Source organism: Cajanus cajan, chromosome 11, assembly GCF_000230855.2.
Source record: "Cajanus cajan strain Asha chromosome 11, NIPB_CcT2T_4, whole genome shotgun sequence".
NCBI classification, from domain to species: Eukaryota; Viridiplantae; Streptophyta; class Magnoliopsida; order Fabales; family Fabaceae; genus Cajanus; species Cajanus cajan.
In genome coordinates this window covers 28496511-28521315 of record NC_138527.1, presented here as the reverse complement: position 1 = coordinate 28521315, position 24805 = coordinate 28496511, and the positions used below count along the sequence as shown (strand labels likewise).

Here is a 24805-nt window from a genome sequence, read left to right as displayed (position 1 = left end):
GACTTATTTTCTTTAATTTCTTTTATCCTATATTTCTCTTATTGTTAATAGATAAAGATCACCTTGAAAATTTTCTCCTTCGCTTTATATATAATATCATGATCATTTATGTTCTATTAGAATCTTAAAATCAAATTAAAAAAAATATTTTTGTTAGTCACATCAAATTTTTTGGTGACGTATTACCATTGTTATTCTTTTTTTCATTACCATAAGTTGAGAGTTCAATTGAATGTTTAAAAATAAGCACTCAATTAGTATTGATTCATCTCATTGTCAAACAATTTTTGGCCCTCTAAAATGAAAAAGATAAAAAAAATTAAAATTGATATTAATTCACAAAAGAGTGCTCTGATATTCTTTTTTTTTTTGTGAAATATCCTATAATTTTCTTTGAAATGATGCAAATCTAGATAATTCAAACTAAAAAACTAAAAATTTTGAGAATAAAAAATTATATAAGAATATGACGAGTATGATATTTTAGTTAAAAATAATAAAAATATTGTTAAAATTATAAAACATAGAAGACAAAAATAATTAGATTCAACAATAAATGAATAAAAAAAATATGTCACTAATGATTGATTATTATTAAATTATAATGATAAAACATGAAAATTAAACCCTTAATATTATTAAAATATATATATATATATATATATATATGTATATGTATGTTGTTATGAATAATTATTTTTTTTCTAACTTTTGTTTTTAATAATTACATATATATTTAAACTATTATATTAAGAGAAGAGGTCTTTTTAGACTTATTTTATTTAATAACTCATAATTCAACTGTTGAACTTAAAGTTCTTAATACACGAATTAAATCTGAAAATTAAAAAAAAAAACTTAAAAATAATTTTATATTTTATTTTATTAATTCAAATTAATGTATAAAATAATTTTATAAATTAAAAATTTGGGGTTTAAACTTTTAAGATAGAGGAAGATCCATCTAACGGCAATGGATGAGCGTGTCTCTGGAGCCGTTAGATATAGGGCAAACAAAACCCTGCAATCTCTCTTTTATATCTCTCCCTGCGGCACATTTTGTGCGTCTTCTGAAAACCCTAGCACAGGCGCAGAGCGTGATCGAAGATGGTGCAGCGTCTCACCTATCGCAAGCGGCACAGCTATGCCACAAAGTCCAACCAGCACAGAGTTGTCAAGACCCCTGGTAATCAATTCCTCTACCTAATCACCACCTTCTCATCCAACCAATTTTTTCGCCTTCTCAATTCATTCTAACGTGTTCTTGTTTTCGTGTTTTCCTTGTTGGAATAATGCAGGTGGTAAGCTCGTTTACCAGACCACCAAGAAGAGGGCTAGCGGACCCAAGTGCCCCGTCACTGGAAAGAGGATTCAGGGGGTGCGCTTTTCATTACTCTCTCATTCTTTATTTTCTTAGCCTTGTGTATTTTTTCACTTTTCTGTTATTTATTGCCTTTCTTCTTATGTTGTTTTGCGTTGGACTAGCTATGAACATTATTAAGGATGGTATTAGATTTAACACAGCTAGTGTGTATGATGTGTACTGCGTGGGACTAAAGTAAACAAATAAATTAAGGAGCATTAGTGCTTACTGTTAAGTGTGTAGTCTAAGTTCTAAAATTGTAGTAGCATAAAAGTCCCACATTGTTTAGTTTGTAATGCTTACTTCTTAAGTCCCACATTGCTTAGTTTGTAATGCTTGCCTCTTCCTTATGCTATATATATAGAGGCACCTTGTAAGGTTTAAGTCACACCAAAAACAAATACTTCTTAGTATTGTTTATTTCTCTCTTCCTCCTTTTATTTTCTCTTTTAATGCCAGTTGCCTAACAACTGGTATCAGAGCTCTAGGTTCGGGAGAATATTCTTAGTATGCTCTGTGGTTGCGGTTTTATCTGATCTTCCACAACAGAAAAGAATAATCTTCAGATTAGAGGTGAGAGTTGGGGGAGTATTCTTAGTATGCTCTGTGGTTGCAGTTTTATCTGATCTTCCACAACAGAAAAGAATAATCTTCAGTTTAGTGAGTGAGAGCTTTTCTCAGAATTCCTCAGCTTAGAGGAGAGAATCTCAGTTTAGAGAGCAAGAGCTTTTCTCAGCAGCAGAGCAATGGCATTAGAAGAGGGGAAGGTGAAGATAGAGAAGTTTGATGGTAAAGACTTCGGCTTCTGGAAGATGCAGATAGAGGATTATTTGTATCAGAAGAAGTTATATCAACCCTTAATAGGGGAGAAGCCAGACGATATGAAACAGGAAGAGTGGAACTTGCTAGATCGACAGGCTCTTGGCGTGATCAGACTGACATTGGCCAAGAATGTTGCATTCAACATCGTCAACGAGAAGACAACTGCGAGTCTGATGAAGACACTATCAGACATGTATGAGAAACCATCTGCAGCAAACAAAGTACACATAATGCGTCGATTGTTCAATCTCAAGATGGGAGAAGGTAACCCTGTGATTAATCATATTAATGATTTTAACACTATTCTTGCCATGTTAGAATCAGTACAAATCAAATTTGAAGATGAGGTGAAGGCATTGATATTATTATCATCATTACCGGAAAGTTGGGCTGCAACTGTTACTGCAGTCAGTAGTTCTGCAAGGGATAGCAAGTTAAAGCTCAACGACATTCGCGACCTGATCTTAAGCGAAGATGTTCGCAGGAGAGACTCCGAGGAGCCTTCCAGTTCTACTTCCAGTTCAGCATTAAATACTGAAAGTAGAGGAAGGACCACTCAAAAAGGTTACAACAGCCGAGGAAGATCAAAGTCAAGAGCTAAAGGTCAGCCAAAATTCCGGAATGACATTGTCTGTTGGAATTGTGACAAGAGAGGTCACTTTACCAATCAATGCAAAGCTCCGAAGAAAAACAAGAATCGCAAGAAGCGTGATGATGATAAATCCGCAAATGCAGCAACTGACGATATAGACGATGCATTAATCTGCAGCCTAGACAGTCCTATTGAGTCATGGATTATGGACTCAGGTGCATCATTCCACACCACTCCTTCTAATGAATTGTTGACTAACTATGTTTCTGGAAGGTTTGGAAAGGTTTACCTTGCAGATGGCAAACCTTTGAGTATTGTTGGAAAAGGAGATATTGCCATCAAGACCTCAAGTGGGAGTCATTGGACACTGAAAAATGTCAGACATATCCCTGCCTTAAAAAGAAATTTAATATCTGTAGGGCAGCTGGATGATGAAGGGCACGAAACCACTTTTGGAGATGGAGCATGGAAAGTCAAGAAAGGCAATCTCATTGTCGCTCGTGGAAGGAAGCGAGGGTCACTTTACATGGTTGCAGATGAGAACATGATAGCAGTTACTGAGGCTGCCAATAATTCATTCTTGTGGCACCAAAGACTTGGGCACATGAGTGAGAAAGGAATGAAGCTAATGGCGACAAAGGGTAAGCTATCAAAGTTAAAGCATGTAGATGTCGGCACTTGTGAACACTGTATCTTGGGAAAACAGAAAAAAATTAGTTTCTCAAGGCAAGGGAAGACACTGAAAACAGAAAAGCTTGAATTGGTGCATACAGATGTTTGGGGACCAGCTCCAGTGAAATCTCTTGGAGGCTCATGCTATTATGTCACCTTTATCGATGATGCTACGAGAAAGGTATGGGTTTATTTTCTCAAAAATAAATCTGACGTGTTTTCTGTGTTTAAAAGATGGAAAACAGAAGTTGAAAATCAGACAGGTTTAAAGTTGAAAAGTCTGAAATCTGACAATGGTGGAGAGTATAATAGCCATGAATTCAAGAACTTCTGTTCAGAACATGGGATCAGAATGATCAAGACAATACCAGGAACACCAGAGCAAAACGGTGTTGCAGAAAGAATGAATAGAACATTGAACGAGAGGGCTAGGTGCATGCGGATCCAATCGGGCTTGCCTAAGGTGTTTTGGGCAGATGCAATCAACACAGCGGCATATCTCATAAATAGAGGACCATCAGTTCCTTTGGGTTATCAATTGCCTGAAGAGGTATGGTCTGGGAAGGAGGTAAATCTTTCACATTTAAGAGTATTTGGCTGCGTGTCATATGTTTTGATAGACTCTGATAGTAGAGATAAATTGGATCCCAAGGCCAGAAAGTGTTATTTTATCGGTTATGGTTCTGACATGTATGGCTACAGATTTTGGGATGACCAAAACAAGAAAATCATCAGAAGCAGGAATGTCACTTTTAATGAGAATCTATTTTATAAGGATAGATTTTCTGCAGAATCTATTGATACAGACAAGTTGCCAGAGCCTTCTGAGAAAGTAGAACTTGAAGAAATTTCAGAAAGCGACATAACCAACAGAAGCCAGAGTACAGATATAGAGGTTGAATCAGAACCAGCATCTCCTCCTTTGAGAAGATCCTGCAGAGTTTCAGTTGCACCAGAAAGGTATTCTCCTTCATTGCACTATTTATTGTTGACTGATGCTGGTGAGCCAGAATACTTCGATGAGGCTATACAGGGGAATGATTCTGTCAAGTGGGAGTTAGCAATGAAGGATGAGATGACATCTCTTCAAAAGAATGGTACTTGGTCGTTAACTGAATTGCCAGAAGGAAAGATGGCTCTACAAAACAAGTGGGTTTACAGGCTGAAGGAAGAATCTGATGGCAGAAAAAGATACAAGGCGAGACTTGTGGTCAAAGGATTTCAGCAGAAACCAGGAATTGACTTCACAGAAATTTTCTCTCCAGTTGTAAAAATGACTACCATCAGAGTCATACTGAGCATTGTTGCTGCAGAGAATCTTCATTTGGAGCAGTTAGATGTTAAAACTGCATTCTTGCATGGAGATTTAGATGAAGATATTTATATGACTCAGCCAGAAGGTTTTAAAGTTTCAGGCAAGGAAAATCTTGTATGCAAGCTTCATAAAAGCTTGTATGGCTTGAAACAAGCACCAAGGCAGTGGTACAAAAAATTTAATGAGTTTATGCAAAACTCAGGATTTAGCAGATGTGACATGGATCATTGCTGTTATGTTAAGAAATATGTTAACAGTTATATTATCCTTGCTCTATATGTTGATGACATGCTAATTGCAGGGCCAAATATGACAGAAATTAACAGGCTAAAGCAGCAATTGACAGACCACTTCGAGATGAAGGATCTTGGTCCAGCTAAACAAATTCTTGGCATGAGGATTTCTAGAAACAGACTAGAAGGAGTCTTGAAGTTGTCTCAAGAGAAATACATAGAAAAGCTTCTTGACAGATTTAATGTTGGAGATGCCAAAATCAGGAACACCCCTTTGGGAACTCACATGAAGCTCTCAAAGAAGCAATCTCCAGAGACAGTTGAAGAAAAGGACCACATGTCAAGAGTACCATATGCATCAGCAGTTGGGAGCTTAATGTATGCCATGGTGTGCACCAGACCTGACATAGCACATGCTGTTAGAGTTGTCAGTCGATTCCTATCGAATCCCGGGAAGAAGCATTGGGAAGGTGTAAAGTGGATACTAAGATATCTGAAGGGTACTTCAGGAATAAATTTGCTCTTCAGAAGAGGTAATTTCACTTTACAAGGGTTCTCTGATGCAGATTTGGGAGGAGATTTGGACACTAGAAAAAGCACCACTGGTTACATTTTCACCTTGGGGAGAACTGCAGTGAGTTGGAAGTCTAAGCTTCAGAATAGAGTTGCTCTCTCAACTACCGAAGCTGAGTACATAGCTATCTCAGAAGCAGCCAAGGAGATGATCTGGCTAAAGAACTTTCTCAGTGAATTAGGGAAAGAACAAAAGAATGCTCCATTGTTCAGTGACAGTCAGAGTGCTATATGTCTTGCAAAGAATCCTGTCTTCCATTCTAGATGCAAGCATATTCAACTAAGATACCATTTCATCAGAGAGTTGATAAATGATGAAGAATTATCTTTGTTGAAAATCTCAGGATCAGAAAATCCAGCAGATATGCTAACTAAGACTGTTACAACTGACAAGCTGAGGCTCTGCATTACCTCAGCTGGTCTTCAAGAATAATTGAAGATAAAGAACGCTGCACTAGGCGAAGGAGCCGATGAACTCGATGCTTACAAGGAAACTAACTAGAACTCAGACTCCAAGTGGGAGAATTGTTAAGTGTGTAGTCTAAGTTCTAAAATTGTAGTAGCATAAAAGTCCCACATTGTTTAGTTTGTAATGCTTACTTCTTAAGTCCCACATTGCTTAGTTTGTAATGCTTGCCTCTTCCTTATGCTATATATATAGAGGCACCTTGTAAGGTTTAAGTCACACCAAAAACAAATACTTCTTAGTATTGTTTATTTCTCTCTTCCTCCTTTTATTTTCTCTTTTAATGCCAGTTGCCTAACACTTACTAGCTTGTGTTTTGGTTAATGTGTAGGTTGACATGCCTTATTGTCGTCTTTTTGCTTCATGTTGTTAATATTGAGTTTGATATGTTTTACCATCCAAGCTTGTGGACAGGGTTATGGAAGTTTTAGGGTGTGTTTGGAACACTGTTTTAGCGCCAATCCACAATGAGAGAAAGATTGGCAATGAATGTGCATTGGATAATGAGCTAAAACAAACACTCCCTAAGGGTTGTAATTTGTAAATATATTGCTGTTGTGGTGCTTCCCTCAACTGCAATGACCCATAGTTGCGGTGTGGTTTTAAATCATTGGAAATTCTGCAAGCAATCGCAACATAATCGCAGTAGATCTGCAAAACCATTTTATTCCACTTTTTTTTTTATCGTAAAGAAAACATGCATAAATTCAAGTTTTAATCATCTAATCTAATAAGTTTGGTCATATGAGATGTTAAGAGAGAGAGGGATGCCACTAATGATGGTTGGTTGGAGTGTTGGGAGGGTGCATGATTCATTTTATGAAAGAGAGCAAGGAGTTTGGAGTGAAAAATTGAGAAAAAGAGGTTTGATTGATTTTTATTGTTATAGAATTATTTATTTATTTATGTTCAATGCAAATATATAAGAATGTCCAATCCGCATCACAGCAATCACAATGGCCACAACCGCAAGTGCAATTTAGAACCATGCACTTCCTTACCGTATAGTTTGTGCTTAATTTTTTTCCTCATAATTTGGATTTGAAAATTTTTACATTGGTTGGTTCTAGGTGTAATGATTTTTGGATTTTTCTCTGCTTGATTCATTGGCATGCGATGGATATATGACGTAGATGTTTATGTATGATGTGTGATTTTCCTTGCCAATGGTTTTTGCTGTACTTGAGGCATAGTATGTTTCCTGTGCTTGGATAAAATTGTTTGACTTTTTCTACTTCTAAGGTTGTTATTGTAATTTATGGTTGACAATTGCAGATTCCACATTTGAGGCCTGCTGAGTATAAGAGGTCAAGGCTACCTAGAAACCGTAGGACTGTGAACCGTGCATATGGTGGGGTTTTGTCTGGAAGTGCCGTCAGGGAAAGGTTAACTTTAACAACTATATATTTGATATAACGCATGAATTTAATTGTTTGATGTGAGTTAGCGGGTAACTTGCTTATATTTGTCTCTGGTTCTATAGGATTATTCGAGCTTTCTTAGTTGAAGAGCAGAAGATTGTGAAGAAGGTCTTGAAGATCCAGAAGTCTAAGGAAAAACAGGCCTTGAAGGGTTGAATTTGGACAACAAAATGATTTACATCTTTTGGAGATCAATTAGGTTTGAGTGGTTATAGTAAATCACAAATTCTATTAGAGTTCTCATGTTAATCGTGCTTTGTTTGAACTCATTCTAGAACAATAGTTAACTTTGTCGACAATGCCATTGTGATGCAGTTTTGTTTGTCTTAATTGCTTTTTGATGTTTATTGGTTTCATCTTGTTCCTATATATTTTAATAGTACTTTATAATTTCTCTCGAATTTGGATATCTCAATTCTAACTATTTTGCTATTAAAATGGTTATTTTTGGCTATCTACAATATTTTCTGTTTCCCATATACCTTCTAGACAATACATTAATTCACGGTACAAGGGGAACTATATTATAAGTCAGTGAACAAGGTGGGTGTTGCAGAAACGCACACTTTGTGAATATTCACATCAGGCAAGTTAAGAACATATGACAGATAATTTTATTTAGAAAAGTGAAAGTGGACAAAGTGCATATACCATAACCAATTATCATCGAAAACAACAAAAATAAAGCTAGAGAAATGATAAATTTTCAAAGGAAATAGGTGTGATTGAGAGTCATCTTTACTTTAGTTATAAAATTTTCATTTTTGTCTATCGATGGACAATATCCATAAAAAATTTACATGTAACTTTTCTCTAATAATTATCTCATACTCAACAAATTGTGAAGATTAGGAATATGAAAAATATCAAGATAAAATTTTGTGAACCATATTTCAATTTGGTAACAATTTGGCCTTTTTCCAAAATAGAAATGTTTATACTGTTTTTAAATTTTACAGTTGATTCTACTATTTCACCTAGAGATAAAAATAATTACTTTTTTTCACGCATGTAATTGCTACATCTAGTATTCAAATATCAAATATTTTCATCTTCGAAAAATGTATTGCTTGCCAAAAATAAACCTTGTGGCTTATAACAATTCTTAACAATATTTTTATGACTTTGTATGAGTTTGCCTATCATTGAAATCAATAATTTACTCTTTATGCACAAACATTCCATAGTAAAAGCAATTAAAATTTATTCTTTGTTGGTAATTATTACCACATCCTCTTCCTCAATTAATAACATTAAAAACATTTCCTCCTCTTTCTTGGTTGAAGGATTCAAAACTATTAACTCATCCTCGATTGAAATTTCCAAGTCCTTTGTCTTTGTAGTTTCCTTGACCTTTTTCTCTACAACTTTCTCTTCCTCCATTATTGTAATTAACATGACTTTCACTTTTTGTATCTTGGTTGGTTTCAATTACATTGTTGAGATTCATTTTCTTTTTTAATGCTTTTTCATTTTCTTTTTTTGTCTTCTCCAAGATTTTGCTGATGTGACTTTTGATGCTTCCATGTAACTCTGCTACAATTAAGTGTTTGTGTCGTGGGACTCAATTATTGTAGTCACCACACGATCAAATTTCATTGATATCGTTTGAAGAATTTTCGCTACCACTTTATTATCAAGAATATCTTCATACACTCTTATTTTATTGACGAGATCTATAACACGTGAAAAATATTGTTCCATAGATTTGAAATTGAACATTTCATATCTTTTGTACTACCTTTGAAGAGATTGTAGCTTGGATTTTTTAGTCTTCTCTACTCCTCTATATGATAGCTTTAAAAATATTCCACATTTCTTTGACAATTTTGACATATGAAATTTTGCAAAAAAAAAAATAAATATAGAATAATCTACTCCTTGGTGAATCTATGATAGTGCCAATTGGTCCCTCCTTCTAACAATATTATCATGCCAATTGGTCTCTCCTTCTAATGGTATCATCAACTCTTTCTACTAATCTTAGTTCAATAAAGCTCCAAATGTTGTGAGCTTTCAAATGTGTAGCCATAAAAGTTTTCTAATAGCTAAAATCTAACTTCCCATCCAATTTGGGATTAAACCAAATAATATTGTAATTGGTGGTCATCTCTTTCTTAGAAGACAAAAATATAACAAATCTATATTTTTTTGACAAAGTGAAAATCCTCTTGTTCCCCACACTCAAAATATGTATATATTTTTCACTTATACTATCACTAGGCCCTCAAGCTAAATGTCAATTGTTATCACACACTCTTGCACAATGGACACGAGAGAGGGAGGAAGAGTATGTAAAATTTACTCAAATTCATTCACTTGTATTCATTTTATTGTGTAGTATACTATATGCCTTTTGTATTCCATATCTAGACAATCTATCTATTTATTCATAATATAAAAGTCGAAGAACAAGCTATGAAATCGACACATAATTATGAACATTTGCTACTTTCAAAGCACAACAACATTAACTTTCTCTATTATAAAACCACATCATCTTGAACACTACAAAATCCACCTCTATATTTCAATTTTGAAGCTTATCAATTAATTGTTTTAAATTATTTCTAAATAAATGATATTAATTAATATTAAATTTTCAATTTCTACTCCTAATAACTACATTCATATTTCAATAAAGAAAGAAACTACACACTCTACAAAATTCACCTCTTACATTATCCATTTAGACCTAAACTTTGTTCTGTCATCTCTCTATCAAATGCAATTCTCAATATTTCTTCTTCCTTTTATTTAAATATACAATATTCATTCCTATTTTGATCTCTAAATTATCTAATTTTACTATGTTGTAGAAATAGACCTTTTTCGCTAAGATTCTTTTGGTTCTCAACAGTGACGGATCCAGAAATTTTAGATAGTGGTGACAATACTTATTTATATATTTGTAGTATTAAAAATTTTATGTATAACTTTTATAGACATAAATATATATTATAATTATTTTTTACAAGTTTTTATATCTAGGATTATAATTAAAGATGAAAATAAATTAGGTCAGATTAAATTTTATTATAATTTAGTAGGTTTGAACCTAACTTTATTTAAAAATATATCTTAAGTATGACTTAATTATCTATCTGACATTTTTTAAAGGTACAATCTTAAAGACCTACTTTATAATAATTTAATGCTATTAAAAATATAAAAATAAATATGTTAAATTTTATAAAAATTAAGTTTAATTTATTTATGATATAAATATATTTTTAATATATAATATATATTTTTAGATGATAATTTATTTTAAAATATCTATAACTATTAATAAAGGGAATATGTTTTTAAATAACCACTTTCGTCTCCATTTTTTAAAGATTTTTTTGTCCTTCGATTATGCAATAAGCCAATAACTCCCTACAAATAAAAGATAAAATGGAGAAAATATAAATATAAAAAAAAAATTGTAACCGTTCGTGTAACTGTTAGAGGCACGAAGTGTCTCAGCCTCTTTAGTATTTTATAATAACAATTCTAAATGAAATATAAATCTTTCAATTTTTCTTATTTTGATTTTTTTAATCAACATATACAATTTTACTATTTTGATTCTTTTAATCATCGTATACAATAAATATAAAACACAAAATGTAAACATGCATACTACAAATTTTATTTTATTAAAAGTTATTTTTTTTAATATATTACATTATATATGTGAGTATTAATGTATATATATATATATATACACACATATATATATATATATATATATATTATAATTAAACATTTTTTTAAAAATTGATTCATTATTAAAGAGTATTCTTTATCACATAAGAGAATTAATCTCCTTTAAAATTTTGACAGACATCAAATAAATAAGCATTTTTTCCGAATCTATATTTTATACATATAATAACTTAAACATATATATTTATTTTATTAGAATATAATTTTTATTTTGTAAAATATATTATTTTTTAAATAAACAGATTATGTATGTGTCAAATAGTAGTGAGGGAAGTGCTCTCACTCTCCAACAAGTAGATCCGAGATCCGTCCCTGGTTCTCAACATAGTTAATTTGGTTTGTAAGAAATTTGGTTTGTAAGATTGTATTGTAAATATGATTCTTTCCTTTATTAATATCCTAATTTGTAATTTTTATTTAATATCAAAATTATTTTAGAAATTACGATCAATACTCCTTTATCTTATTTCATCTTTATATATATATATATATATATATATATATATATATATATATATATATAATTTCGCTTATATTTATCTTATTTCTCTAACTCACTTTGTTCCAATGTTTTAAAATTAGATCAGTCATTAAACCAGTTTAGGCACTAAACTAGTTTAGGCACTGATTCAAAGTTCAATGGTTCAATCATAGTTGAATTATAATTAAACTTGTATTAATAAAATAATAATAATTACTATTATTGATATAAAAATATTAAATAAATATAGTATTATAATTTTATAACACTAAGTATTAAATAAAATGTTATTTATAAATTCTTAACATTTAATATACACATAAAACTCTAAATTATACATAATATAATATTTAAGTTTAAGTTTTAATAAAATATAACAATATCCACTAATAATAACAAGTTTACATATAAAATAAGAAGTATCAAATTTACATAATATAAAATATTAAAAAATAAAGATATTAAAAATTTTAAATTAACATAAAATTTTAAAATTATATTTATGAGATAAGTATTAAAAATAACTTATTTTAATTTATAATTTCTTATTAAATATTATTTAATAAAAAATATTTTAAATTAAATTTTAATTTTAAAAAGATATTTTCATAGTTGGACCATTTTTTTTTACTAGTTTTGAACAATTCTATTGATTTTGATCAATTCACTATAGAACGATTTTCTGAGTGAATCAAATCAACTTTGGACCGATTCTCAATTAAATCATTTGGATCAACTGATTCAATTTTTACAACTATGGTTTGTTCTCCACACATATTTCTTGAATTTTGTGAGGTCTTATCTAGTGAAGGATTTTTACACTTAGCAAGCGGACCAAATTTTGTGTAGTAATTTAAGATATCATCTTAAGAAATTTGGAGATATTATGTAAATTTTCTCCTAGTTCAATTTGTATAAACATTCATACATAATTATATTGAGCAAATATGTAATTAAGATAAGTTGTAAATGAAATATTATTAACCAAATTTCGCTCGAAGAAGTGATTTCTATGCAAGTGAGAGATTAGGGTTAGATGTAATTTCAAAACATTTATGCTTTCTAATAAATTTTCTATGTGAATTCAAGTTTTCATATTCTCACATTCATATAGTTGCTCAAACTTATTCCTCAAGCTTGAATGTCTAAGGATTAAACCTTGAAAAATGATCCCTCAATGATTAAGATTAAATTTAAGCATTAAGTGTAAGGATGTAAATGACTAACAAATCCAAGTCTATTCCTAGCACAAGTCATTTTTAGGTGAAATGATCCAAATGAAGTTTAGAAATTTCGAGCAAGATTCAAAATTATAAATCAAAAAGACGAGTAATCAAATTGGCTTAAACATTAAGATTAGAATGACAACACAAATATGATAAACTGAATGAACATGCACACACACACAAATATATATATATATATATATATATATATATATATATATATATATATATATATATATATATATATATATGATTTAGTCACTCATGATACAAAGATGAAGAAGACAAGAAGAAAGAAGAAGAAAATAGACAAGTAAAAACCCTTGTTCCCAAAGGATATCAACCTTCCAATACCTCCTTCAAAACTTCTTTCTTTCCCATGGATTTTTTTTCTCTCTATCTCACGTTTTTTGTCCTCCCTTTGTTTGCTATTTATATGATCTTTAAAAGTAATGAAAAACTAAAAATTTTAACTCCACAACTACAACCATGGATCACCGCCGCAACGATGAGAAGTCCTTCAAAGTGAAGAAAGCTTTCACAAATTTGACATTGATTGAGCATTGCAACTTGGAGATCCCTTATTCTTGGTTTTTTCTAGATTTTCACGCCATGGCTGCAAACCAGGGTAGTGATGATTTTTTAATTTATTCATTCTTTTTCCATTCTTCACAACTATAACCACGAGTTGGCGTTTTGGTCATACATATCTGACTTTGTTACTTTTCCTACACAAAAAAGATAAACTATTTAATATTTTCCTTTGAATTACTACTAAAATTAAAAAAAGAATTATAGTTAAATATACACAATAATTTTATAAAAGAATACTAAATAAATAATAGAATCACATTCTCCAATCACTTATCATTATTAAAAGGGTCTGATCGTTAAGATTGTGGAATTAAAAGTTTCAAAGAATCTCTTCCTAAGAGATATTTTATTATCTCTACAATTTTTTCCCTTTCAATTTGTACTCCTCGATTTTATGGGTTTTGGGAGTTTATCAACGCAACATTTTTTTTTCTATTGGTTTTTATCTACTTTTGACATATTGTTATTTTCCTAAAAAAAATAAAAAATTATGAACATCATTTTTTTTTATCTCATTGTGTTTTTTAAGGTAATAAAAAAAAAAGAAATATAACATTATCTTTTATAAGAGGGACATTGCATGAGGTCACAAGAACTTTATAAAAGTTACAAAGTTAAAATTTAAGGTTATTTCTAATTTTTGTATGTCATTTCTATTAGCATGTGATACATGATATTACAAATATGTTATATATATATATATATATATATATATATATATATATATACTTTTTTTTTTTTATGATAAAACGGGGTTACAAACCCAAAAGGAGAAAATTACACATGATCTTCACCCAAATGGGTGAGATTATAGAGAGCATTTGCAACAAAAAGCGGAAGAGACTCAAAAATACACATGTCATCCTGTTTACGGTGGAATTAAGTTTTATGGGCTCTTTTTATTTAGACTAGCACGAAAAACGTTTCAATTTAGATATGTGATGTTTCTGAGTTTTAGTCTTATAAAACGAGAAGAGGAGTAGTAGGAAGATTTAGTGATTACTTGTTTCTAAAGATTCTTCAATAATTAACAAGCAATAATTTCCAGACATATAAATGTAAAGATGAACAGGATGAATAATTGAAATATTTGCAATACAAATCATGGTTCAACTTACATAACGTTCCAGAATTACAATGCTGAAGTAATATAACTACGTGGGTTTAAACGAGATAAATTAATAAAACTACGCTAATTCTACTCCTAAAAAGCAAAGAAAAGTGGTCAAGAAATTGATACCCAGCAGATGCGTGCACGAAAGCCATATGCGCAGGCAGAGAGTGCTTACAGAAATGTGAGTATGAAATTTCCGACCTCTTGAAAGTACATATTTCTTCGTGTTTATAGAGTCAAATGAAGGTGGTTAATTTTAGTGCATGTGTGTCATGGAAAGGTAACCGCCATCCACTATGCTCAATAGGTGGTTTTAGAATGTAACCTCTCGTAACCGTTCGTTCCACTCTTTTTCTTTCCACTTCGATCCATTTTTCGTTAACCGTTCTGAGATAACTACTCACTACTTGGAAACCTTCAGTAATTTCCATCTTTCGAGCACTTCTCGGTTTGATTCGACTCATTTTTTCGACTGTATTTTGAATACGGACAGCTTGAGCTTTTGATACTTCCTGAAACTCCTGAATGTGCTTTTCGAGTTACTTGGTCTTCGAGTGATCCTAACAAATGCCCCCCTAGGAGTTCAATCTTGATGCACATACTACCCAGAGAGATTTGAATTCCTATCGAGAGTTATTTTTGAATCCTCATCGAATGGCTTCAAATAGTGACTTTATATTTCTTCGATGAAAACCTATCTCGATCCTTAAATTTCAGAGTATTGGAACCTTGAAAAAACAAAAAGTGGACTCGGGCAGCACCAAAACTGTAAGTAAACTTGCCTCAGTATTCTGTTATTTGTTATTTCGAGTATCAGCATGGAAACCAACTTGACTATAAAGATGTGTCTTCCCATCTTAGGTTTCGACCACAAAAAAGCCAGATAAAGGGAAGGGAAAACTAGTGATCCCTTCTTCCAAGAAAACTCAAAAGCCTTCCAGTGAGAAACTTCTTAAGGATGCGATGAAGTCGGTTCCCAAGGTATTTTTATTTTGATTTCGATCACCTTTCCTTCTTTCTTGATTTTTCTAGATATTTGCTCATCATAGGATGTCGAAATCATCCACATTGACTCTTCTCGAGAAATGTCGAGAGATATACCTCTTGTTCTTGGGGCATCTCAACATGTTCATCTTTTCACCAGCCTTCATTTTTGTAGTTGGGATTTGGATCAAGCCCTCCTAGAACCAACCTTCAAAGTCGAAGTCGAGCAGATGGTCGAAGACTTGCTTGCCTTCTCTGACCTTCCTCTTGCAATCCATATCGAGCTACAAGAGTTTACTCAGTCTTATACTCTTGCCTCAGATCTTCGATCGAAGTGGGCTACCACTTTCCAGGAAGTGGCTCAGATTGAAGTTGAAAGCGAGGGAGATCGTGCTAAACTCGAAGAGCTCCGCGAAGATCTAATCTCCGTTCGGAAAGCTACTGAGGAGATGATCCTTGTTTTAAAGAAGTTACAACAGGAAGAAGTAGATTGCACAGCGTCCATTGAAGCCTTGCAGCATGAGTTGAATACTCTTCGCTCGAAACAGGCCGCTTTGAAGACTCAAAGTCAAGACGTTGTGCAACGTCAGAAGAACTTAAAAGAAGAAAGCAAGGTTATCTCTTCGAGACTGGCCAAAACTTTGGAGCACAAGAAACATCTGGAGAGTCAATGTGTTGCTCGAAGGCAAAGCTTGGATGAGGCTTATAAGGCTTTTAAAGATTTCAAGTCCAAGCTTTGTAATAATTAGATTTTTCAATCTTGATTTTTTGAATTTCTCTTTGGCTTGTAACGAACAACTATTTAACATTCTGCTCTCTCATGAAAGTGTTTCAAATATTTTCCATTTATAACTTTGTTCACATTCGAATCGATTTCTTTAATCACGTATGCATTTTTCGAATATGCTTGCTCGATTATAAAGGGACCTTCCCAATTAGGAGACCACTTCCCAAAGTGTCGAGATTTTTGATCCATGGGAAGAATCACTTTTAACACCAAGTCACCAACTCGAAAACTACGTGCTTTGACTCTCTTATTGTATGATTTCTCGACTCTTTCCTTTGGGTAAATGAGTTCTTGCTCCTTGGCAAGATCCTCCATTAACTCTTCGAGTTTCTCATCAGAGATAGGCTCGATGTTTTCACCCTCTTCCACAGTAACATCCACCATGTTGACCCCCATAGAGACTGGTTCGGCATATCCAGTATGAGCAGCGAATGGGTCTGTGTCAACTTTCATGTCTTTTCCTTCGAATGTAAGACGACCATCAGTAATCGCCTTTTCGATCAAATCCCTGAAACGTACACAATTATTAGTCCAGTGGCCATACATGTTATGGTGTTTACAGAACTTCTTTCCTTTTCTTTGCTCGAATGGTGGAATCTTGTGATTTTCTGGAAGAATAATTTGCTTATCTTTTAATAAGATGTCAAATATTTTTTCTGCTTTGGTTATATCGAAACTGTATTTCTTATTCGAATTCCCTTCCATATTACCCCCTGGTTTTAGCATTTGACACTGGTACGTAGGTCCGGGACGTAGTTCTGCTAAATTAATCTCAAAATCTTCACTCGAAGCTTCACAGTTAGAATCTTCACTAAAATCAGAATTTTCTAAATACGCTACTTTCTTTTTCCCATTTAATTTGTTCGATCCTTCTCACCTTCTCAGCAAGTTGGGCCATGTCCCTCAATTGTCCATTTACTAATTTCTTGCGTATCGAAAAATCTAATCCTGTTGCTGCAATTCTAACTAATTCATGTTCAGGTATATTAGTATAGCATCGAGATTTCAATTGCCTGAACCTATTTAAATAGTCATCTAACGTTTCATTATTTTGTCTTTTAATGTTCATTAGATCGACTATACTAACCTTCGTTTCTTCTCTAAAGAAATGCTCATGAAAACTACCCTCTAACTGTACCCAAGTATGTATCGAATTAGGAGGCAAAGTGGTAAACCATGTAAAAGCATGTTTGGTTAATGAACTAGGGAAATATTTCATTTTCAAATATTCATTATTTGCTAAATCCCCACATTCAACCCCGTACCTAGCTATATGTTCCACTGTTGACTCAGTTAATTCTCCCGCGAATTTCGATAATTTTGGGACTTTTACTCCACGGGGTAGTTCTACCTGTGTGATATAATCAGGGAAGGCTGACACAAAATATGGACGTTCATTTCGACCTATATCGAATCCATGTCTATTGAGTATCCTCTCTACCATTTGGTCTAAGTCATCTTGTGGGTTTTTATTAGGTCGAACTACGTTCCGGTGAAAATTCTCATGCCCCCCAGGATTTTCCATCTCATTCAGATTTCCACTCATGGCTCTCGAAGGTGACCCCTCACCTAATTTATCTCCAATTTTATTTATCAATTCATACAGAGGAGTCATAATATTATGCATTTGTGTTGACAGCAAATTGACCATGTCATGATTACTGTGGTCCATTTGTTGTCGAAGAGCCATCATGGCTTGGTTACTAATACCCGTAGGTATATAACTCCCTGGTCGAATCAAAGAACCCTCCTGACTTGTTCCTACATGCTGATACGGGTCTTGCATAACAAAACCCATGCCATTCGGCCCAGGATTATAACCCTGTGGGGATACATGCATTTGTGAATTGGGTCCTATTAGCGGTATTGGCATTTCGACATGCACAGGTTGGGTATTTCGCCAATTCTGTGGCATACCCCAGGGATACTCTCTAGTAACATTTACCAACTCTTGAGTGATATTATTATGCCTAGCATGGTTTTCAAGCAACACAGGAGGAGATCTTGCCCCCCTGGTCACATTGGTAGCATTATCAGGATTGGAGTTAGGCTGTTCTACATCTACATTATTATGGTTTACGTTCATGTTATCAGACGTAGACATAGTTCTTCCACTCCTTAATCTCATGCAATTCACACACCTAAAACTAGTCCAATTATGTTCTAAATTAAACGTGTCCCACCGGGCGTGCCAATTTGTTTACGGTGGAATTAAGTTTTATGGGCTCTTTTTATTTAGACTAGCACGAAAAACGTTTCAATTTAGATATGTGATGTTTCTGAGTTTTAGTCTTATAAAACGAGAAGAGGAGTAGTAGGAAGATTTAGTGATTACTTGTTTCTAAAGATTCTTCAATAATTAACAAGCAATAATTTCCAGACATATAAATGTAAAGATGAACAGGATGAATAATTGAAATATTTGCAATACAAATCATGGTTCAACTTACATAACGTTCCAGAATTACAATGCTGAAGTAATATAACTACGTGGGTTTAAACGAGATAAATTAATAAAACTACGCTAATTCTACTCCTAAAAAGCAAAGAAAAGTGGTCAAGAAATTGATACCCAGCAGATGCGTGCACGAAAGCCATATGCGCAGGCAGAGAGTGCTTACAGAAATGTGAGTATGAAATTTCCGACCTCTTGAAAGTACATATTTCTTCGTGTTTATAGAGTCAAATGAAGGTGGTTAATTTTAGTGCATGTGCGTCATGGAAAGGTAACCGCCATCCACTATGCTCAATAGGTGGTTTTAGAATGTAACCTCTCGTAACCGCTCGTTCCACTCTTTTTCTTTCCACTTCGATCCATTTTTCGTTAACCGTTCTGAGATAACTACTCACTACTTGGAAACCTTCAGTAATTTCCATCTTTCGAGCACTTCTCGGTTTGATTCGACTCATTTTTTCGACTGTATTTTGAATACGGACAGCTTGAGCTTTTGATACTTCCTGAAACTCCTGAATGTGCTTTTCGAGTTACCTGGTCTTCGAGTGATCCTAACACATCCTCAAGAGAAAGACCAAACTTTGCGAAACAATCAGCAGCCGTGTTGCTTTCCCTACTAATAAGAACCCACTTGGTCTCTTGGGTTTGTTGAGAAAGGGAGTTGATTGAATCCACTAACTGTTTGGATTGTCCAAGCTCACTCCCCCCATTAATCATAGATAATGCCTGGAAAGAGTCTGATATGATATAAATGTGAGTAAATTCTTTAGCTAAAGCTAATCTTAACCCATGAAATATGCTCCAAAGTTTTGACTGAACAACAGAATTGACCTCTAGAGAACGAGCAAACCCCCCTGCATACATGCCTGAATGATTAATAAGCAAGCCTCCACAAGCAGTCTTATTAGTTCGGTGTGAATGTGCTCCATCGCAATAAGCACGAACCCAAGGAGACCTCTGAGATGGGACTATAAGGATCTCCCTACATTGAAACCTTGAAATGCCCGAACATGTTATATATATTGTGCATTAATAACTACACATTCAAATTAATTATAATATAATTCAAATATTATTATAAGACTTAATATTTTTCCTCACTGATATGAGCTACATTGTTTAAAAAAATTATTAAATTGAAAATTTCTTATTACCACACTTATAAAAAATTATCTTATTTTCAAACTTATATGTAACACCTTATTTATCAATTCAAATTTCATATAGATGGTTGGAATTTTAGATTTTATTGCAAAAATTTTCTTTTTATATTTTATTTTAATAATATATTTATAATATTATCATAATTAATAGTCATGACTCTTAATTTAAAATTAATAATTTTATCGTGTCTTTTAATTACAAATTAATCATTGTTATGTAACTATTGATTCAAATGGTAACATTATCAACTATCTCAATTAAAAATTAATTTTCACTTATAAATTCTGAATAAATATAATTTAATGTTTTACTAATTACAAATGCAATAACTAATAACATTATTTTTATAAAATTTTAAATTATCAGTTATTTAATAAAAAATTAATATAAGCTTAATTTCTTTATCATTATATTTAATGTATGATCCCCGGTATATATATTTAAAGCTAATTTCACTTTTAAAATATACCTGAATTTGAAAAACTTATAAAAATTTACCAATATACTTTAATTTCAAATAACTCTTCAGTTATATAATTTGATATTATAACAACTCATCATTATTACAAGTATTAAAAATGATCTATTTTTAATTGTAAATTATTATTTTATTTTTGAGACATATAATACCTTGGTGTATCCTTCTTTTGAAATAGAAACACAAGGTTAGGAGGAGTTTGGAAAAAAGTTGAAAAGTTTTATAGTTACCTCTTGGCAGGGTGGCGAAGTTTTTGTCTTTTATTTGATAAAGCAAGCACATATCGACTACCACTTTCTTCTTGATCACTTTCCTCTCCTTCACGTACTAAATTGTCTACCATTGAAAAGTCAGGATTTGTAAATTGGATATCTGCCATGTTTGTTTTTTGTTCCTGTACATGTACTCCCATCCATTCTATATCTTTTGCTCCATAACCACCAAACAAAATCTCAGCACTGTTCCATCCATTCTTAATATGTAATCCTTTATGAAAAAACCATAAAAAGAGAACATCAAACAGAACTGTGTGATTTGTGTTAGTTATATAACAGATACCATCTGTTCGGGGCAGTAGCACGCCATTAACCTTCAGGCGCCAGGCCCACTTATTGTCATATATTGAATAAAAAAGTCCAGCAGCACATAGAGTTAATGCTGGGAACTTGTTACGAAACCAGAAACGCAGGGATGGACCCTTGTTACTGCAATTCAACCAACTTGGCATACTTGATCCTGTAAATTCGAAATATGTGCCCCCATTCTCGTGTAGTCTCTGTCAATAACATTTAATTATAATATGTAAGTTAAACATCCACGTGAAGTATGATAAAATATTCAAAACATAGATAAGATACCTCATTCAGTAACATTTCCTTCGACTCAGTAGATAAAGATGTGCAATTGATAGCTTCAAGATATTTAATGTTTGGTGGAAGGCCTCTGATTTCTCGAAGCTTCTTGCATCCATTCAAATTAAGTGTTTCCAAGGAGAGACAGACACTGATGGATGATGGAAGGATTGTGATATTGCTGTTAGAAAGGGATAAATCTCTTACATTGCGCAACCAAGGAAGAACTGCGCAAAGAAATTTATCCGTCAATTCATAAACTTCACACACTCTACTTGAAGACATTGTTACTTGACCTTGACCGTCCCCATTCTGAACTCGAGCAAGCCGCTCACAATAGTCGGCACCCAACATCTTAAGTTGTGGCAGCTTAAAAATACTACTTGGTAGTTCAAGAAGCCATTTGCATCTATCGAGACTCAGGAATTTGAGTCCAATTAGATTTCCAATTGAAGAAGGCAAGCCACTTATGCCACTGCCACTCAAATCAAATGAATATACGTTTTCCATCTTCCCTAAAATTTCTGGAAAACTCTTGAGACTTTTGCAATTCTTAAGGGACATGGTTTTAAGAGAAGTTAAGTTCATGCCACGGGGAAGAATCCTAAGATTAGTGCAATCATTAAGATTCAAATATTCAAGTTTATCCAGAAATCCAAGGGAATCATGAACTTCAACTAAATTTTTGCAATTAACAAGAAGCAGTTTCTTCAGATTCGGTGCTCCAGACATGTTAGGTATTTTTTTTAGTAATTCGCATCTACTTAACTTCATTTCCATCAAAGACTTGAAGTTCTGCAAAATGAAAAAAACAGCATAGTAACTAATTTATGAATTTTGAAATGGAATTATAACTTAATAATATCCAAGACCAAATAAACATCAAGAATCCAAGATAGATAGCTACTAATAATACCATGTTCACTTGATCCCTGAATGTAAAGGAACTCAAAGGCAGGTCCAATATGACAAGTTTCTTTGGATCAAAATTAGTAGGCAAGGATGATTCAGGATATGCACTCCATTTTAGCACTCTTAAACTTTTTGGGAGAGCACTAGGTCCTCTAGAAAAGTGAGCATTTTCTACCACCAATATTTTAAGGTTTTCCATCTTCTCCAACACCGTTCCATCCCATTGCACTTCTTTAACTTTAGGCAAGTGTAGCATGATGATCTCAGTTTTATCGGATCCCTTTAAGCCATAATAGTCAAATTAGGATGAAGTTTTCAAATAATAAAGCTTATTATTTAATAACTAAAAAAATTCATAAATATAAAATTTAATTGTAGAGGGTTAACATCTAGGTCTTCCAATATGCATTTGTCAAAAATGAAAGAAAAGAAGAATCAAAGAGAAAAACAAGCATAATGCACATACCTCGTTGTGTTTGAAAACACGAAGAATATCTTTAGAGAACCATAATCTACTGCGTTTACCTGATTTTAAGGGTGATTCAAGCCTTACAATTTCTCTACCCATATCTTCAATCAAATCATGCATTTTCACATTACATGCATCAATCTTTATTAGACATTTATCAACCAACACTTGGATAGCATAGTCTGGGGCAAAGCCGCGACCACTGTGAAGAATATTTATGACATCATTCAGATAGTATCCTTTAAAGAAGCAAGCAATGTCTAAAAATATTTTCTTTTCAAATTCCTTTAAGCCATCATAGCTTACTCTTAGGATTCGCTGAATATCTTCATGAGGAATTCTTTCATAAGTATCTAATGCTGACTTCCATTCCAACTCTGTCTTACCGTATAAATCAGAGCCTATTATTTCCAGAGATAATGGTAGGCCATCAGAATGCTGCAATACTCTCTTTGAAATGTCCAGATAACCAGGATTAACCTGCTTTCCTTTGAAAGCATTCCAACTGAACAGTTCAAGGGCCTCTTCTTGATTTAATCCTTCCATTTCATAGGTTCTTTCAACACCATGAACACGTAACAAATGCTTATTTTTAGTGGTAATAATAATTCTGCTGCCTGGACCAAACCAATCAAGTCCACCTGCAAGTGCTTCTAATTGCTTCAATTTGTCAACATCATCCAAAATTAAAAGAACTTTCTTTTTACATAGCCTACTTTTAATTATTGGAATCCCTTTCTTTACATTCCCCAACTTAATGTCTTTCTCCCCAACTATATCAGAAAGAAGTGTCTCCTGAAGGTGTAGCAGCTCTTTTTTCATTGAAGTTTCTCTAATGTCAGCTATAAAAGATAGAGCTTCAAATTGATGAGCAATGAAATTGTATACTGCACAAGCAAGTGTTGTCTTTCCAATTCCACCTATTCCATAAATCCCTACCATGTGGACTCCATCATTTGACTCAAGATCAAGAAGTGACTTCACCTTTTGGACGCGAGACTCTAAGCCAACTGGATAATTAGCAACATATAAAGGGCTCCGATTGATCCTTCTATAGACTTCTTGAATGATATCTCGGATGAAATCATATTCGTACCTGCCCAAGTGCAAAAAATTAAAATTCTAATATCCTACAAAAAATAATAAAATATATAGGAAAAGAATGGTTACTTATTTGCATACCCTTGGTTGAAATGCCAGCCTGATAGATTAGCTGCTGCTTGCAAAACTGACCTCCATTTTTTCACCTTATTCTTGTCACTGATTCTACTTTCATGCTTGGTGAGTGCTTCTGCATAGCTTCCTTTCTGATGACGAACGTCAGATGGTTCCACTTGATAAAAAACAGGCCAAACCAACATGCCATTGTGTTTGAAGCACTCCATAATATTCACAAGTTCTTGCAAACAAAAAGTTGATGATGCATAGTTTTGTGAAAAAATGACAATGGCAATCCTAGATCCTTGAATTGCCTTTAACAGAGCTGGCGTGATTTCTTCACCCTTCCTAAGCTCTTGATCATCCATGAAAGTGTTGACTCCCTTCTGACACAAACCATGGAAAAGGTTTCCAGTAAAACTAGTGCGGGTGTCTTCACCCCGAAAACTCAGAAAAACATCATAACTCCATTGATAGGCAAAGGAAGAGGATGTTGGATAAGGCATGGTAGAAGAAGAAGTGATTGTTGAGATGTTTGAGCAACCAACAGTTGAGTTGTGTTAGAGAAAAAATAAAGTCTTGAAATGTCTTGAGACTATTGCCTTGTTCATACTAATATGACATGATTGCAACACATTATATAAACCTTTTTATAAATTAAAAATATAGAAATGAGAGAATTTTGTGATAAACATAAACATAAAAGGGACAGAGAAAGTGGAAGGCACCAACTCGGAAGACGCGGAAATACAAAAGTTAAGGACAACAGAAAGTTAAGGTGAGAGTGAGACCTAATTATTCTTTTCGGTTATTTGTGTAATCACCTAATTTTATCTCCTTGTATATTTATTTATTTTCCTGAGTTCAAATAAATAGTAAACAGAAGAAAATATAGACGGTGGAAAGCATGATTTGTGCTTGCATTAAATGATAATTTACATGTTGACTAAAGACATTTGTC

The 24805-nt window shown here is 33.1% G+C and overlaps 2 protein-coding genes across 4 annotated transcripts; one reads left to right on the top strand and one right to left on the bottom strand.

The window, feature by feature from the left end:
- The first annotated feature begins 1027 nt into the window (after positions 1 to 1027).
- On the top strand, positions 1028 to 7813 carry LOC109800587 (large ribosomal subunit protein eL34). The gene is made up of 4 exons (XM_020361364.3): positions 1028 to 1186; positions 1299 to 1378; positions 7312 to 7421; positions 7520 to 7813. The coding sequence occupies exons 1-4, from the start codon at positions 1108 to 1110 to the stop codon at positions 7611 to 7613; spliced, it is 363 nt and encodes a 120-aa protein (XP_020216953.1). The 5' UTR covers positions 1028 to 1107; the 3' UTR covers positions 7614 to 7813.
- Positions 7814 to 18748: 10935 nt separating this feature from the next.
- Positions 18749 to 24479, bottom strand: LOC109800330 (disease resistance protein RPV1). 3 transcript variants are annotated; one of them, XM_083066119.1, is made up of 7 exons: positions 23869 to 24476; positions 22684 to 23782; positions 22222 to 22497; positions 21312 to 22100; positions 20685 to 21229; positions 19679 to 19806; positions 18749 to 19549 (listed from the first exon to the last, which is right to left on the bottom strand). In XM_083066119.1, exons 1-7 carry the CDS (start codon positions 24348 to 24350, stop codon positions 19221 to 19223), a joined length of 3648 nt encoding a protein of 1215 aa, XP_082922245.1. In that variant the 5' UTR covers positions 24351 to 24476; the 3' UTR covers positions 18749 to 19220. The 3 variants fall into 3 exon arrangements, with proteins under 3 accessions (XP_082922245.1, XP_082922244.1, XP_082922246.1); XM_083066120.1 differs by having other exon boundaries at positions 19304 to 19549; positions 19644 to 19806; positions 23869 to 24479; XM_083066118.1 differs by having other exon boundaries at positions 18749 to 19806.
- Between the last annotated feature and the right edge of the window lie 326 nt (positions 24480 to 24805).

What these genes read in the sequence shown, in the direction of transcription:
- LOC109800587 (XM_020361364.3), top strand. Translation starts at nt 1,108, where the DNA reads ATGGTGCAGCGTCTCACCTATCGCAAGCGGCACAGCTATGCCACAAAG. An exon ending in CTGGAAAGAGGATTCAGGGG is followed by an intron (nt 1,379 to 7,311) that starts GTGCGCTTTTCA and finishes TGACAATTGCAG; the next exon opens with ATTCCACATTTGAGGCCTGC. An exon ending in GGAAGTGCCGTCAGGGAAAG is followed by an intron (nt 7,422 to 7,519) that starts GTTAACTTTAAC and finishes CTGGTTCTATAG; the next exon opens with GATTATTCGAGCTTTCTTAG.
- LOC109800330 (XM_083066118.1), bottom strand. Translation starts at nt 24,350, where the DNA reads ATGCCTTATCCAACATCCTCTTCCTTTGCCTATCAATGGAGTTATGAT. An exon ending in GGCTGGCATTTCAACCAAGG is followed by an intron (nt 23,783 to 23,868) that starts GTATGCAAATAA and finishes GCACTTGGGCAG; the next exon opens with GTACGAATATGATTTCATCC. An exon ending in GTGTTTTCAAACACAACGAG is followed by an intron (nt 22,498 to 22,683) that starts GTATGTGCATTA and finishes TATGGCTTAAAG; the next exon opens with GGATCCGATAAAACTGAGAT.